The 16,704-nt window shown below is 38.1% G+C and overlaps 4 protein-coding genes across 4 annotated transcripts; 2 read left to right on the top strand and 2 right to left on the bottom strand.

Annotated features, from left to right (window-relative positions):
• Window positions 1-491: 491 nt before the first annotated feature.
• On the top strand, window positions 492-908 carry LOC131806228 (histone H2B-like). Its single transcript, XM_059130186.1, has one exon. The coding sequence runs from the start codon at window positions 492-494 to the stop codon at window positions 906-908; it is 417 nt and encodes a 138-aa protein (XP_058986169.1).
• An 855-nt stretch (window positions 909-1,763) lies between these two features.
• LOC131806227 (histone H1-II-like) lies at window positions 1,764-2,374 on the bottom strand. Its single transcript, XM_059130185.1, has 2 exons — window positions 2,315-2,374; window positions 1,764-2,036 (listed from the first exon to the last, which is right to left on the bottom strand). The coding sequence occupies exons 1-2, from the start codon at window positions 2,372-2,374 to the stop codon at window positions 1,764-1,766; spliced, it is 333 nt and encodes a 110-aa protein (XP_058986168.1).
• Window positions 2,375-10,662: 8,288 nt separating this feature from the next.
• Window positions 10,663-11,117, top strand: LOC131806033 (histone H4). Its single transcript, XM_059129906.1, has one exon. The coding sequence runs from the start codon at window positions 10,735-10,737 to the stop codon at window positions 11,044-11,046; it is 312 nt and encodes a 103-aa protein (XP_058985889.1). The 5' UTR covers window positions 10,663-10,734; the 3' UTR covers window positions 11,047-11,117.
• Window positions 11,118-14,462: 3,345 nt separating this feature from the next.
• LOC131806031 (histone H1-like) lies at window positions 14,463-15,301 on the bottom strand. Its single transcript, XM_059129904.1, has one exon. The coding sequence runs from the start codon at window positions 15,217-15,219 to the stop codon at window positions 14,536-14,538; it is 684 nt and encodes a 227-aa protein (XP_058985887.1). The 5' UTR covers window positions 15,220-15,301; the 3' UTR covers window positions 14,463-14,535.
• Window positions 15,302-16,704: the final 1,403 nt, after the last annotated feature.

Here is a 16,704-nt window from a genome sequence, read left to right as displayed (position 1 = left end):
TCTTGTTGTCACGGGCAGCATTGCCAGCCAATTCCAAGACTTCAGCAGCCAATATTCCATGACAGCGGCTAAATAGACGGGAGCACCGGCACCAACACGCTCAGCATAGTTGCCTTTGCGCAACAACGATGGATACGACCGACGGGGAATTGAAGACCAGCACGATTGGAACGGGACTTTGCCTTTCCCTTAACTTTGCCACCTTTACCACGACCAGACATTTTTCACTTTAGTTTAGTTTTAAACACTTCACTTAAGCACTGAAAAACACAAATGAATAAAAAATTTTCGGGCCGTAACGTGCTATTTATACTTTTCTCACACACACATTTCTTCAATAATGGGGTGGTTTGCCTTGGTGTGTGCCTGCTAGCTGTGACTACCTGAATTCTTGTCGACTACAATCTACAAATTCTGTATAGCTGCCGTTTGGTTATCATTTGTGAACAGTGTTAAAAGTGTTTGTGTGATTCAAAAAAAATAAAGTGAAAATGCCTCCTAAAACCAGTGGTAAAGCAGCAAAGAAGGCCGGCAAAGCCCAAAAGAACATTACCAAGGGCGATAAGTCGAAGAGACGTACCAAGCGTAAGGAGAGTTACGCTATCTACATTTACAAAGTGTTTGAAGCAAGTCCATCCCGACACCGGTATCTCCTCCAAGGCCATGAGCATCATGAACAGTTTCGTCAACGATATCTTCGAACGTATTGCCGCCGAAGCCTCTCGTTGGCCCACTACAACAAGCGCTCGACCATCACCAGTCGGGAAATCCAGACCGCCGTCCGTCTATTGTTGCCCGGTGAATTGGCTAAGCACGCCGTCAGTGAAGGTACCAAGGCTGTTACTAAATACCCACTCCAAGTAAATGTCTTGATATTTTTCATTTTCATGCGTCGAAATACTACCTAAAAGGCCCTTTTCAGGGCCACAAAAACATTTCAAAAGAGATCATATTTGTTGAAACTACAATTTATCATTATTTAGTAATAAACGAATAAAATTCCATAGAAATATATTTTTCTCTATACAATGATTTTCCATGCATTTAGCTAACTCGCATATGTGCCTATGTTTTGGCTTATGCTTGTGCGATATGCTATAACAGCCATCGTCGTCGTGTATGTGTGCGTGTGTTAGTGGTGATTTGCCTTGCCGTCGTTGATCAACATCGAATGGGCATCATGTATGTGTGAGCATTTTGTTACAGCACAACGGCAAAGCACGAAATATAAGGCTGAGGCAGAAATTTTCAAAGGAAAAAATGTATTGATGGAAAATGTAAATATTTTGCCAAAATGTCATTTTTGGATGAAATTCGTGAAATTAACAGAGAATATGAAAATGCAAATTTTCAAAATTAAGTAGAAATATAAAAATTGACCAAATTATGGGGATTTTCGAGAATTATGACCTGTGGGTATTAGGAAAATTTAAATATTTTATTATCTTTTATGACCTGGGTTAAAAATAATCCAGTGGCGTCCACGATTATATTGTTCAATAAAATTACCTAATAAGAACAGTAATTAGCGAAAGTAATTTTTTCAACACGTGTACAATTTTTTTTAGGTAACAAATATATACGATAACTGTTGAAATAAATATTTTTCTCTTTTTTAATTTAATTTGTAGCCCTGAAAAGGGCTGTAGATAGTATTTTTCGAATATCGAAAATATTGTGGAAAAGTAATCTTTCTGGGAAAAATTACTTCTTGGCGGCGGTTTCTTAGCAGCTGGCTTCTTTGCTGCTGCGGCCTTTTTGGCTTAGCACTGCAGTTTTTGCCTTGGGTGCCTTTGGTTTAGTGGCAGATGCTTTGGCGGCGGTCTTTGCTGGTTTAGCTTTAACTGTACCGGTTTCTTGGCAGCCTTTGCCTTTGTTTTGTCGGCCTTCTTCTTTTCAGCGGTCTTCTTGGCGGCAGAGGGTTTTTTGGCAGCTGCCTTCTTCTCACCAGCGGCCTTTTTAGGGGCAGCCTTCTTCTTTTTGTCACCAGCGGCTGGGGCCTTCTTCTTCTTTTCAGCAGTCTTGGCTTTGGGTTCCTTAGAGGCCGAAGCAGACAATTTGAATGAACAGAAGCACCCTTACCTTTAGTTTGGATCAATTTTCCACTGGCAACGGCACCTTTCAAGTACTTCTTGATGAAGGGGCCAATTTTTGGGCATCTACTTTGTAGGTGCTGGCCAAGTATTTCTTGATGGCGGGCAATGATGAACCTCCACGTTCCTCAGGGTCTTGATGGCGGCATCAACCATTTGCTGGTTGGAGGGTGGGTAGGGCAGCTGATGGCTTCTTTGCTTTGGCAGCGGCTTTTTTGTGCCTTTTTCCTCAACAGCGGCAACTGGGAGGCGGTGGCTTCAACAACGGCGGCGTCAGACATGGTTATTCACTGTTTGGGTTTATATTCACTGTTAACACAAATACACTCACAAATTTATGTGTACTATTATTTTTGTTAGCGGCGAGCTAAAGTGTAGGTACATCGAAAAGATGAGATGTGCATAGTAGTCAATTGTAAATTTTTCGAAAGATTGTGTGGAAGCGTGTTTAATTTTTTACAAAAGTGTTTCGGAGAAATTAATTTTCCTGAAGAAGCTTGATAATTTCACTAAAATGTTTAGTATACCTTTAAAGTATAGATTTCAGGCTATGTTTTAAAGAAAGTTTGGTGTAATTATCACTTGCCGTTTGTGAATTATAAACGTTTAACTTGGCAGATTATAAAAATGTAATCACAAATTTCCAACTAAAATTAAAAAAAATCAAATTTTTATGAAAAATTAATTGAAAATTCTTTTTGAAAAATGTAGCCTGATATGTTTACTTTAGGATCAAAGAAAAATATCGATGAAATTTCATATTTTACTATGTGAAAAAATTGAAATTATTATGTGGTCTATGACAGCAGAATCCTCTTGTTGGCATAATTTCAATGAAGAAAAGTTTTTCTTGAAATAAATTTGAAAGCTCAATCTTAATAAGGTTTATAAAAATTTCTTAAAAAACATTTCAGAATTTGTATATTTACATCAAAATATAACATTATTCACAAAAAGTCATAATTTACGGGGAAAAGTTACAAATCCCCAGATACTTCATACTACCAATGTACAGGCATTCACTGACAAACGGTTATGTATTTTCATTTTGGCAATATTTTTTTGAAATTTTAACATATTGTTCTATAATTTATAAAAATAGTATTAGAAGCATTTTCTACGTTATTTTGTCAATTTTTGTTAATTTATAAAAAAAATATTCCCAAAAAGAAATTCCTCTTTACAGGCAAATATCACCTAGAACACTTGGAAATGTCATGAAATTAATTGCGTTTTACAAAATGATTTTCGATCAACTTCAAAGGTAGATATTATTGGAATTCCTTTTTATAATACTTTTAATTATATTTTACATCAAAATTATCAACAAATCAATTATTTTCTTCTTCAATTTTTGAAAATAATAAATTATTACCAATTTCTTCAAATACATCGGGCAAAACTAATTTTGTAAATCCATACGGAGAAAATTCATATACAAATCTCTTAAAATGCGTTAAAACATTTAAAAATGTTTGCTGAAAGGAATAAAACATATTTCATACATCATTCCTGAAAAAAATTAAATACGGGGGGCACATTTAGCTGGAAATTTTTAAAATGCACATGAAATAATTCTTAGAAATTAAAGGCAGAGAATTTTTTTCCCGTTAAATTGAATAGTCCACAACAGAAAAAATGATCGAAGGGGAATAAAATGAGAGAAATAGACAAATTTCGCGCCAAAAATCATAAAGAGAGCAATTTTTGTTTAAACGGGAAAAGGAAAAAAACAAATGGACAAAAAAAATCCCGTTAGCAAATGTATGTGGTGGTTGTTTTTATGAGTCCTAGCATTTTTTTCGAAGAGGGAGTACAAAAATGATAATAATTTTGCAAATTAAAGGAAAATATCAAATGGATATTCAAAAAATTCAAATAAAATTAAAAAAATAAATATTCGATCAAAATAAAATAAAAAAAATTAAATAAAAAAATAAAGTGTCGAAAAATCATCAACGAAAAAAAAAAAAAAAACAACATCAAAAAATATATCTTTATTATAAAAAATGTTAATTGTTGAAAAATAATCATAGCCCTAAATTATTTTTATTTATTTCAAAAAAATACTAAAAATTGTAGATTGAGTAAAAATATCTCTTTTTGTAAAATATTTGTGGTCCTGAAAAGGACCGATTGTTTGTTGTAAAATTGTTGCTTTTAAAACGTCAAGAATTTAAGCACGTTCTCCACGAATACGTCTGGCCAATTGGATATCCTTAGGCATGATGGTGACACGCTTAGCATGGATGGCGCACAAGTTAGTATCTTCGAAAAGACCAACCAAGTAGGCTTCACTGGCTTCTTGCAAGGCCATAACAGCAGAGCTCTGGAAACGCAAGTCAGTTTTGAAATCTTGAGCGATTTCACGAACCAAACGTTGGAAGGGCAATTTGCGGATCAACAATTCAGTACTCTTCTGGTAACGACGGATTTCACGCAAAGCAACTGTACCAGGACGGAAACGATGAGGCTTCTTAACACCGCCGGTGGCTGGGGCACTCTTACGGGCAGCTTTGGTAGCTAGTTGTTTACGGGGAGCCTTTCCACCGGTCGATTTACGGGCAGTTTGCTTAGTACGAGCCATTTTTCACTTGAATTTTTTTCACTTCACTAGAGATATGCACACAAACAAATTTCAATTTTCAATTTTGCCTATGGCCATATTTATTTGGTAGATAATCTACGAACTAACAGGAATGGCTTACTGTGCTAAAAAACTTAACTATATATAGCTATTCGCTATCTACTACTATTTACATAAAAATACGCTATGCTCTTGGCATCTAGCAACTATATACTTTAAATAAAAAGGAAAAAACTTAAAAACATATATGCCCCAAAAATTCCAAAATTAAAAATCGGGCGAAATCAGCTAATTTTAAAATTTAAAACTAAAACGTAAATCTAAAACTTAAATCTAATACTTAAAGCTAGTTTCTACAAACTACTATTTACAATATATACAATATTTACATTTACTGTGTACTATTGTACACAGTATCTTCTACATCAAGGGTGTTGTAACGTCGATGGTAGAAACGAAGCTCACCATCGACGTACAACAGCCCTTCCTCATTCATCCTTTTCAAGGCACCCGGGGGCAGGTACCTTACAGTCCTCAGTGCATCCGCGTCCAGGGTGCATCTCAGAGCGTTCTCCACAGTACTGTTGTTCAGTCCGTCCGTCTTGTCTAAGAATTCCAGTGCTCCTGAGACCAGGACCCTGTCAATTCTTTCCCCACCTGCCCTGTCATATATGGCCCTATTAGAGGTCCTCCTGACAGTTCCATCCTGACTAAATGTTAGTTCTCTCATGCCTAAACATGAAGTCAGGACACTACGCTCCCACCTCCTAAGCCTCTCCATCTGGTTGGATGAGATGCCAAACCAGACCGGAAAAGCGTAGGCAACAATAGGTCGCATTATTTGCCGATATAACAGCAACTTAACTTCGGGAGTTAAGCCATCCCGCATCTTCATCAGCCCTTGATAGCTGAAGAAGACCTTTCTCGCTCTGTCCAGGATAAAATCTAATGTGCCTTGAAGTCAAAATTCTTTTGAAAAATGACCCCAAGATATTTTATCCTGTCCTTTATTTCCACAATATGAGGTCCAACTTTCACGACCGGATGGTACCTTGTGAAATTTGGACGAACATATCGAGTATTCCCGGTAAATACAATTGCCGAACATTTGTCCCCATTTAGCTTGAGGCCCCATATGGTAAAGAACCTATATAAGACCTCAAGATAAATGTTCAGACGTGCTTCCGCTGTACGAAGTAATGGGGCCGTATACGCCACAAGCACATCATCGGCGTATGATAATGCTAACCCTCCACGTGGAGGTGTAGGCATGTCACTGACATAGATGTTAAACAACATCGGCCCTAGGAGGGAGCCCTGGGGCACGCCAGTCAGTACAGGTCTGCGACTAGATAGTCGTTCACCTACCCTAACTCTGAAATACCTATCAGACAGGAAACTTCCTACTAACCTAACAGTTTGGTGATCAAATCCAAACCGTTGCATTTTAAACAATAAACCTTGATGCCATACGGTATCAAAGGCTTTAGAAAAATCAAGTCCAACTGCAATAGTGCCATCCCTATTGTTGAGACCTGAAACCACATAGGATGAGAGAGCAGTTAGGGCATGGACAGTGGATAGGCCTGCCCTAAACCCGAACTGATTGTCCTTCAACACCCTTTTATCCTCTACGAGTTTATTTAATCTTTCCAAAATGAAAGACTCGAAGAGTTTACCGAAGGCCGATAAAAGTGATATCGGCCTATAGCTGCTACATTGTCCCAGAGGTGAACCCCTCTTAAATATGGGAACCAACATAGCCTCTTTCCATGCCCTGGGAAAATAGCCCAGGTTCAGACAGTGATTAAATAACACTGCCAGGAACGTGAAAATAACCTCTCCCGCCTTTTTAAGGCGGTATCGGGTATTCTGTCCAAACCGCAGGATTTACGTGCTGGCCTACGGGCAATTGCCCTACCCACACAACCGGCGCGAAGAAAACCACCCTCGTTCCAACGAGTGGCGTTTTCAACAATAGCCCCATCTGCAGTAAATGTATCGCCGAAATTTACCATGGGGGACCGATCGCTGATCCCCTCGGTAGCTCGATTAACTGAGCTACGGAGGGCATCATGTTCCCCAGGAAACCGATTAACTGGTCCTCCTGAGAAATTAGCACTCGGTCCTCCCATGGCCGGCGAAACACCCTGCACATGGTCTGCCAAGGCTTCTGCCTTTTCACCGTCGTCCGTAATAAGTCGACCTGTATTGTCCACTAACTGACTTACAGGTTCTCTAGTATCCAGTCCTGCTGCCCTTTTGACTTTGTCAAAAGTTTTCCCATCAACTCTTATTCTCCCTAAATAATCTTTGAGTCTATCTTGTTCGAAAATTCGAACAGAGTCCTCAATTATGCGATCCAGATTTCTGATATCGGCTCTAAGAGCAGGAAATCTATCTGGATCACCAGATCTACGGAGAGTGCGGCATAGCCTGCGACGCTCACGTATAAAGCCCAAAATTCTCGGAGGAAGATCTCCAAGAGTTTTAGGCCTGACTCTCTGTTTAGGTACAGAGGTCTCTATAGCATTGCGGAAAATCTCACCTAGATTTTCCACACACCTATCTACCTCATCTATTGAAGCATTTCTGTTAGATGGTAGCGTGCACTCATCTAGCCCTAATCTAAGCTGACGCCTAAATCGTCCTACATTCATGCGATTGAAGTTCAGAAATTTCTGTCCTTCATGTCTCGCCAAACCCCCCAAATTTAATTGAATTTGAATCGCCCTGTGATCCGATTCAAAATCAAATGCCATAGAAATATTTCCGCCGCCAACCAGAGGGAGTCCTGGTGTACGCAGAAATAAATCTAGATATGAGGCAGATGTCGCATTCTCCCTAGTCGGAATATCCGACCTTATTACGTCAAAGTCTAGACAGTCCTGTAAAAGTCTGTCTAAAGCTAGTCCACTACAGTTTCTCACATTACCTCCCCACGAAGTGTGCTTCGCGTTTAGGTCGGTTCCGATCAAAACTTCCCCAAAGTTATATAGGTCAAAAACCTGCAAAATGTCTTCGGATCGTAGTGTCACATTGGGTGCGAGGTACATTGAGACAAAAGCTACAGTGGAGCCATCGTCCTTCCATACCCTCACCGCACAGGATTCTATATGTCCGGTTGAGAGTGGTATTCGATCACAGCGAATACCATCTCGAATAGCAACCGCGGTACCATCCCCGCGTTGCGCCCCCTCACGATGTTGGAGAAAAACCCTATATCCATCTAAACAAAAATTATGAGAAGGGTTGAGCTTATGCTCAGCCAAAAGGAGTACATCCGGCCTCCTCTCCTCAACTAACAACTTCAAATAGTGTCTCTTTGATAATGAAATCAAAGAGTTCACATTAACAAAAACTACTTTAAAACTGGACATTTCCAGCAATGCATAGCAACCAGGCAGACATAGCTGCGTCAATACCTGATGAAGCCATAATTTTTTGGAAGATAGGACCAAATGTCCTAGCCTTCTCGCATTTTTGAGAAAAGTCAGTTCCAAAGAACTGGACAATGTTCTCAGATTGTGAAATTACCTCTTTTTGGGGAGGTCGATTGCTAGAACGTGGACCGTTACTAGCTGGGGCTTGTTGAGGGGCCGATTTTGCACGGCCACCTGCGACACCAGCATATGTCATGGTGGAGCCAATGGCAGCAATTCGTAAAGAACGTGCCTCATTTTTGGCCTGGATGTCGGCCTTGGCTTTAGCCTTGCGGGCTAAGATTGCCAGACGGAAGGGACAATCCTTAGCCGAAGCAGGATGTCCGTATTTTCCGCAGTTGACACAGTAGCAGGGCTGTGCCACTTTTTTCACTACCTCCCCGGTACTTGGGTCAGTGTATTCGATAAGAGTGTCTTGTCCCTTGGGAGGGACAGGACACTCTTTAGGACCATGTTCTCCATTGCACTTGTTACAGCGCTTTGGCATCGTACAATTGGTCGCGATATGATCGTGACCTTGGCAATTGTAGCATTGCTGCATGCCACTACCTTTATCCTTACGGATCTTGACATTGCAGTCAAATATCATTTTGAGGTTATACAACCCCAAAATGTCCGAACTTTTGCTTACACGCAAAAGCCACAAGCGGTAGGAAATGTTGGTCAAACCAACAATTTCAACATTTAGGCCTGATTTGGTAGTGAGGAACTCACTTACCGCCTCAGGCGAATATTCCTTAGTTAAGCCCTCTATGACAAGCATATGAGGACGTAACTCCTTGGGGGTGTGGGTATAAAATTTATACCCACGCTCTGTCAAGATTTGCTTGACAAAATTAAATGCGTTGAGGCCTTTGACCTTCAGCGCCAAAACGGACGGACGGACTAAGGTTATGGAGAACTCACCTGAACGCAGATGTTGTCTCAGGACGCCTGCCACCTCAGATACTCCAGCTCCGAAAATCTTAAAAGCTGGCATGTTTTTGCCAGCATTTGCCTTCTCAGGTGTCTGCTTCATAGGGCCGGGAGCAGCAGACTTCTTCTTTGTTGCGGGATCAGCAGCAGCAGGAACAGCAGCGGGAACAGCAACAGCAGCAGCAGTCTTGTTATCAACCACCAAGGGGGTAGTTTTGGGTGGTTGAACCTTCTCCGTGACTTCCTTCAGTACGTACCGTACTTTGGGGACAGCACCTTTGGAGGTCTTCTTCTTTTCAGTCTCTGACGGAACGACCTCCATTTCATCATCCGCCATACCGAGGTCTACGGCTGCCTCGGTAGCCACTACGGTCTCCTTGCTGGAGGGGCCAATCTTAGCGCATTTGGCTAGCGCTTGGTTGGCAGCAGCCAGCTCTGCTGCCATACGGCTCCTTTCTTGCTCTAAGTGAGCAATTCGGGCTTCAAGCTGGCGTATTGTAGCTTCCAGCTTCACGTTATCGTAGGCAGAATTGCCTACGTTGCAATGGCAGCGTTTTTTACGTGGCTGCCTAACCACATCGGAGCTAATAGATTGGCCCCCGTCGCTCGTTGCACCATCAGATGCGCAACCATCCATTTTTTTGGGTATATTTGCCATTTTTGGCTTGACAAATATACCCTCTGCTTCAATTTTTATGCCGGTAGGGTTGACTTTTACCGGCATAACCGCCTGCTTTTCTGCCATTTTATCTATGGCAAAAATCGCGCCTCTTTCACTTTTGACGGCGTTGAAAATATTCGCCGTCGACTTTGGGGTGCTGACGGTTTTGGGGTTTCCCGCCAGCACTGTTGATTTTTGGTCTTCACCAACCACCACTGCTCGTTCTCTAGTGTTTGTGCCTTATAATCAGCAAAATTCCAATTTTGCTGCCTTCTATGGGCTTCTCAACTTTTTGAGAGACCCAAACCAAATTTTGCCTTATGAAACCACCACCACAGCACAGTAACAGCCACTGCAATCCACCACCACAGCACAGCAAACGCCACTACGACCAACCACCAAAACCACAATGAACACCACTATGATTAACCACCAATATACACGAATTAACACTGCCGAAGAGATGTTATTTCACGAACTGCACACAAACACGGTTAACACTGTAATAACGTTGCCATCGCCACGAAAACGAGTATTTATAGAAAATTGTGCTGTTAGCATCAACTTTCGGGGTTGATATGTTAGTGAATTCTTACCTATCCGTATACCAAATGTACACGCACACACAAAAGAGAACATACAATACTAACGGCAAATGTACACACACACATATAACTGTACATACTTTACTTGTGTGTTCAATAGTTGGAGAGAGCCTCAAATTTTGTATAAATACGAGCGGAATCGCCCGAAAAAAACATTTTTCGGGGCATAATTTAAGTTGTAGCCATAAGGCATAATGTAGCTTGTTGTGATCACAAACTTGTTGTGACACTTTTTGTTAACGTAAAGTAGGCGTTGTACAAATGCATGTTTATTTATAGTATAGTTAGGTTTAAGCCATTTAACCTATGTTAGTATTAAGACTTGAATTAATAAAATGGCCATAGGCTAAAAATGAAAAAAAAAAAAAATGAAAACATTAGTGCTCAAACTGTTCGTGAAGTGATAAGTGAAATAAACTAAAGTGAAAAAATGACTGGTCGTGGTAAAGGTGGTAAAGGCTTGGGAAAAGGTGGCGCTAAACGTCACAGGAAAGTGCTCCGTGATAACATCCAAGGTATTACCAAGCCAGCTATTAGACGTTTGGCTCGTCGTGGCGGTGTAAAACGTATCTCTGGCCTGATTTACGAAGAAACTCGTGGTGTTCTGAAGGTGTTTTTGGAAAACGTTATTCGTGATGCTGTCACCTACACCGAACATGCTAAGCGTAAAACCGTCACCGCTATGGATGTCGTATATGCTTTGAAGAGACAAGGCCGTACCTTGTACGGTTTCGGCGGTTAAACAAATTCTTGACGCAATTTGGAGAAATATTTTTTACAACAAAACAATCGGTCCTTTTCAGGACCACAAAATATATCAAAAAAGAGATACTTTCTTGTTGAAAACTATTTTTTTTAAAATTAAAATAAATAAAAAATAAACACTTACCTTAGGAAATATAGGGATTTTATGTCAAAATTTCTAATAATTTTCTTTTTCAGCTTTCTCGTATTTTTTTCTCACAAGTCGTGAAAAATCAAATAAAAAAAATATAAATACTTACTCGTTTCTATTTTCTCCAGAATATTTTCACCGAAAGCCTTCTTTTACCGATGTCTCTTATTTTATTCCCGATCATAAACATGCCGTCGGCAACTCACATCGCTAAACACATTTACTTCTTCTTCTTCTTCCTCTTCGTATAATATGAGTATAACATAGCGTCGCTTTATGTATGTATTGGTATTATTTAGTCGATATTACTAAAGAACGACCATGCTGTGGTAGCAAAGTAATTTCATTTTGACTTTTTTTTTAAACATTGTTGAATGTTTTCTCAAAATTTAATTTGAAATTGTTGAAAATATTTATTAAATAGATCGTTGATTTATTTTATTTCGAAAAATTTCATTAAAAATTTGTAAATTTTTCACTAATCATTTCCTTTAAAATTTTACCGAAAATTAAAATCATTGAATTTTATTTAAAAGTTCTTCATTAAATGAATTTTATTTTATTTATGTTAAATTTTCTTATTTAATTTTCAATTAATTTAATTTTTCATTACATTATTTTTTAAAAATCACATTTTCGTTTTATTTAAAATTATTATTATTATTAATTTAAAATTATTTAATTTATTTCCTTTTCATCAATTTAAAAATTTTTGATTTCATTTAAAGTATCTTTTATTTTCATAAAATGTGTTTATTATTCCAAATTTCTTTAAATTATTTTCAAATATTTTCATTTAAATTTCTTTGAAATTTCATTAATATTTGCCTTTATTTTCTGAAATTTTCTTATTTTAATTTAATTTAATTATTTTCGTTAATTTTCATTTCATTATTTTACTTTTATTCTATTTTTTGTGTTTAAAATTTTCCATAGCACCACAATGCGCTTTTATTTTCATGTATGTGTCCATTTATTTCCACCAAAACACTACTTTGCCGCCAAAATTCCCTTGCAAATCATCTACTTTATGCCTTCCCCAAAGAATGCGCCGGGGTACGATTTTTTCACATAAAATTACTGCGAAGCCACCACCAACTGCCACATGCTTCTTCTTCCTCATAGTATACATACTCATTTGGTGACGCCACGATCTCTCCTCTCTCGCTCGCTCTATTCCTGAAATCATAAGAGACAACAACAACGACGACAACACAAATATCCAACTGACAACGAAAAACAGTTATTCTGCCAACGTCTCATACAAAATTATTGAGAATTTTTATTTTTTTCATACAAATGTAGCTTGACGCAATTTTCTTTCTCTTTTCAAATATTTTTTGTCGTCCTGAAAAGGACGGATTGGTTGATTTTTCTATGGAATTTATACGATGGTCTGTATTCTTCTTCTTTTTTCATTCCATAATACCTTTCGAAATAATTTAGGCTTTCTTTTCGGTCTTCTTGGGCAAGAGAACAGCTTGGATGTTTGGCAATACACCACCTTGGGCAATGGTAACGCCAGACAGCAATTTGTTCAATTCTTCGTCGTTACGGATGGCCAATTGCAAGTGACGGGGAATGATACGAGTCTTCTTGTTGTCACGGGCAGCATTGCCAGCCAATTCCAAGACTTCAGCAGCCAAATATTCCATGACAGCGGCTAAATAGACGGGAGCACCGGCACCAACACGCTCAGCATAGTTGCCTTTGCGCAACAGACGATGGATACGACCGACGGGGAATTGAAGACCAGCACGATTGGAACGGGACTTTGCCTTTCCCTTAACTTTGCCACCTTTACCACGACCAGACATTTTCACTTTATTTTAGTTTTGAACACTTCACTTAAGCACTGAAAAACACAAATGATAAAAATTTTCGGGCCGAAACGTGCTATTTATACTTTTCTCACACACACATTTCTTCAATAATGGGGTGGTTTGCCTTGTGTGTGCCTGCTAGCTGTGACTACCTGAAATTCTTGTCGACTACAATCTACAAATTCTGTATAGCTGGCCGTTTTGGTTATCATTTGTGAACAGTGTTAAAAGTGTTTGTGTGATTCAAAAAAAAATAATAAGTGAAAATGCCTCCTAAAACCAGTGGTAAAGCAGCAAAGAAGGCCGGCAAAGCCCAAAAGAACATTACCAAGGGCGATAAGTCGAAGAGACGTACCAAGCGTAAGGAGAGTTACGCTATCTACATTTACAAAGTGTTGAAGCAAGTCCATCCCGACACCGGTATCTCCTCCAAGGCCATGAGCATCATGAACAGTTTCGTCAACGATATCTTCGAACGTATTGCCGCCGAAGCCTCTCGTTTGGCCCACTACAACAAGCGCTCGACCATCACCAGTCGGGAAATCCAGACCGCCGTCCGTCTATTGTTGCCCGGTGAATTGGCTAAGCACGCCGTCAGTGAAGGTACCAAGGCTGTTACTAAATACACCAGCTCCAAGTAAATGTCTTGATATTTTTCATTTTGCGTCGAAATACTACCTTAAAAGGCCCTTTTCAGGGCCACAAAAAACATTTCAAAAGAGATCATATTTTGTTGAAGCTACAATTTATCATTATTTAGTAATAAACGAATAAAATTCCATAGGAAATATATTTTTCTCTATACAATGATTTTTCCATGCATTTAGCTAACTCGCATATGTGCCTATGTTTAGCCATTGCTTGTGCGATATGCTATAACAGCCATCGTCGTCGTGCATGTGTGCGTGTGTTAGTGGTGATTTGCCTTGCCGTCGTTGATCAACATCGAATGGGCATCATGTATGTGTGAGCATTTTGATACAGCACAACGGCAAAGCAACGAAATATAAGGCTGAGGCAGAAATTTTCAAAGGAAAAAATGTATTGATGGAAAATGTAAATATTTTGCCAAAATGTCATTTTTGGATGAAATTCGTGAAATTTAACAGAGAATATGAAAATATCAAATTTTTCAAAATTAAGTAGAAATTATAAAAATGACCAAATTATGGGGATTTTCGAGAATTATGACCTGTGGGTAATTAGGAAAAATTTTAAATATTTTATTATCTTTTATGACCTGGGTTAAAAAATAATCCAGTGGCGTCCACGATTATATTGGCTCAATAAAATTACCTAATAAGAACAGTAATTAGCGAAAGTAATTTTTTTCCCAAAATGAAACACGTGTACAAATTTACTTATTTATTTAGGTTACAAATATATACGATAACTGTTGAAAATAAATATTTTTCTCTTTTTTAATTTAATTTGTAGCCCTGAAAAGGGCTGTTAGATAGTATGTTTTCGAATATCGAAAATATTGTGGAAAAAGTAATCTTTCTGGGAAAAATTACTTCTTGGCGGCGGTTTTCTTAGCAGCTGGCTTCTTTGCTGCTGCGGCTTTTTTGGGCTTAGCAGCTGCAGTTTTTGCCTTGGGTGCCTTTGGTTTAGTGGCAGATGCTTTGGCGGCGGTCTTTGCTGGTTTAGCTTTAACTGTACCGGTTTTCTTGGCAGCCTTTGCCTTTGTTTTGTCGGCCTTCTTCTTTTCAGCGGTCTTCTTGGCGGCAGAGGGTTTTTTGGCAGCTGCCTTCTTCTCACCAGCGGCCTTTTTAGGGGCGGCAGCCTTCTTCTTTTTATCACCAGCGGCTGGGGCCTTCTTCTTCTTTTCAGCAGTCTTGGCTTTGGGTTCCTTAGAGGCCGAAGCAGACAATTTGAATGAACCAGAAGCACCCTTACCTTTAGTTTGGATCAATTTTCCACTGGCAACGGCACCTTTCAAGTACTTCTTGATGAAGGGGGCCAATTTTTGGGCATCTACTTTGTAGGTGCTGGCCAAGTATTTCTTGATGGCGGGCAATGATGAACCTCCACGTTCCTTCAGGGTCTTGATGGCGGCATCAACCATTTGCTGGGTTGGAGGGTGGGTAGGGGCAGCTGATGGCTTCTTTGCTTTGGCAGCGGCTTTTTTTGGTGCCTTTTTCTCAACAGCGGCAACTGGGGAGGCGGTGGCTTCAACAACGGCGGCGTCAGACATGGTTATTCACTGTTTGGTTTATATTTCACTGTTAACACAAATACACTCACAAATTTATGTGTACTATTATTTTTGTTAGCGGCGAGCTAAAGTGTAGGTACATCGAAAAGATGAGATGTGCATAGTAGTCAATTGGTAAATTTTTCGAAAGATTGTGTGGAAGCGTGTTTAATTTTTTACAAAAGTTTTCGGAGAAATTAAATTTTCCTGAAGAAGCTTTGATAATTTTCACTAAAAATGTTTTATACCTTTAAAGTATAGATTTCAGGCTATGTTTTAAAGAAAGTTTGGTGTAATTATCACTTGCCGTTTGTGAATTATAAACGTTTAACTTGGCAGATTATAAAAATGTAATCACAAATTTCCAACTAAAATTTAAAAAAATCAAATTTTTTATGAAAATTTAATTGAAAATTCTTTTTGAAAATGTAGCCTGATATGTTTACTTTAGGATCAAAGAAAAATATCGATGAAATTTCATATTTTACTATGTGAAAAAATTGAAATTATTATGTGGTCTATGACAGCAGAAATCCTCTTGTTGGCATAATTTCAATGAAGAAAAGTTTTTCTTGAAATAAATTTGAAAGCTCAAATCTTAATAAGTTTTATAAAAATTTCTTAAAAAACATTTCAGAATTTGTATATTTACATCAAAATATAACATTATTCACAAAAAGTCATAATTTACGGGGAAAAGTTACAAAATCCCCAGAATACTTCATACTACCAATGTACAGGCATTCAGTGACAAACGGTTATGTATTTTCATTTTGCAATATTTTTTATGAAATTTAACATAATTTGTTCTAAAATTTATTAAAAATAGTATTAGAAGCCATTTTCTACGTCATTTTGTCAAATTTTTGATAATTTTATGAAAAAATATTCCCAAAAAGAAATTCCTCTTTACAGGCAAATATCACCTAGAACACTTGGAAATGACATGAAATTAATTGCGTTTTACAAAAATGATTTTCGATCAACTTCAAAGGTAGATATTATTGGAATTCCTTTTTATAATACTTTTAATTATATTTTACATCAAAATTATCAACAAATCAATTATTTTCTTCTTCAATTTTTGAAAATAATAAATTATTACCAATTTCTTCAAATACATCGGGCAAAAATAATTTTGTAAATCCATACGGAGAAAATTCATAAACAAATCTCTTAAAATGCGTTTAAAACATTTAAAAATGTTGCTGAAAAGGAATAAAACATATTTCATACATCATTCCTGAAAAAAATTAAATACGTGGGGCACATTTTAGCTGGAAATTTTTAAAATGCACATGAAATAATTCTTAGAAATTAAAGGCAGAGAATTTTTTCCCGTTAAATTGAATAGTCCACAACAGAAAAAAATGATCGAAGGGGAATAAAATGAGAGAAATAGACAAATTTCGCGCCAAAAATCATAAAGAGAGCAATTTTTTGTTTAACGGGAAAAGGAAAAAAACAAAATGGACAAAAAAAAAT

The sequence above is a fragment of the Musca domestica genome, unplaced genomic scaffold, assembly GCF_030504385.1.
Source record: "Musca domestica strain aabys unplaced genomic scaffold, Musca_domestica.polishedcontigs.V.1.1 7, whole genome shotgun sequence".
Classification (NCBI taxonomy): Eukaryota; Metazoa; Arthropoda; class Insecta; order Diptera; family Muscidae; genus Musca; species Musca domestica.
Note: the sequence above shows the minus strand (reverse complement) of the source record. Positions and strands in the feature narration are given on the sequence as shown.

What these genes read in the sequence shown, in the direction of transcription:
- LOC131806228 (XM_059130186.1), top strand. Translation starts at nt 492, where the DNA reads ATGCCTCCTAAAACCAGTGGTAAAGCAGCAAAGAAGGCCGGCAAAGCC.
- LOC131806227 (XM_059130185.1), bottom strand. Translation starts at nt 2,374, where the DNA reads ATGTCTGACGCCGCCGTTGTTGAAGCCACCGCCTCCCAGTTGCCGCTG. An exon ending in TGCCGCTGTTGAGGAAAAAG is followed by an intron (nt 2,037 to 2,314) that starts GCACAAAAAAGC and finishes TCGGCCTCTAAG; the next exon opens with GAACCCAAAGCCAAGACTGC.
- LOC131806033 (XM_059129906.1), top strand. Translation starts at nt 10,735, where the DNA reads ATGACTGGTCGTGGTAAAGGTGGTAAAGGCTTGGGAAAAGGTGGCGCT.
- LOC131806031 (XM_059129904.1), bottom strand. Translation starts at nt 15,219, where the DNA reads ATGTCTGACGCCGCCGTTGTTGAAGCCACCGCCTCCCCAGTTGCCGCT.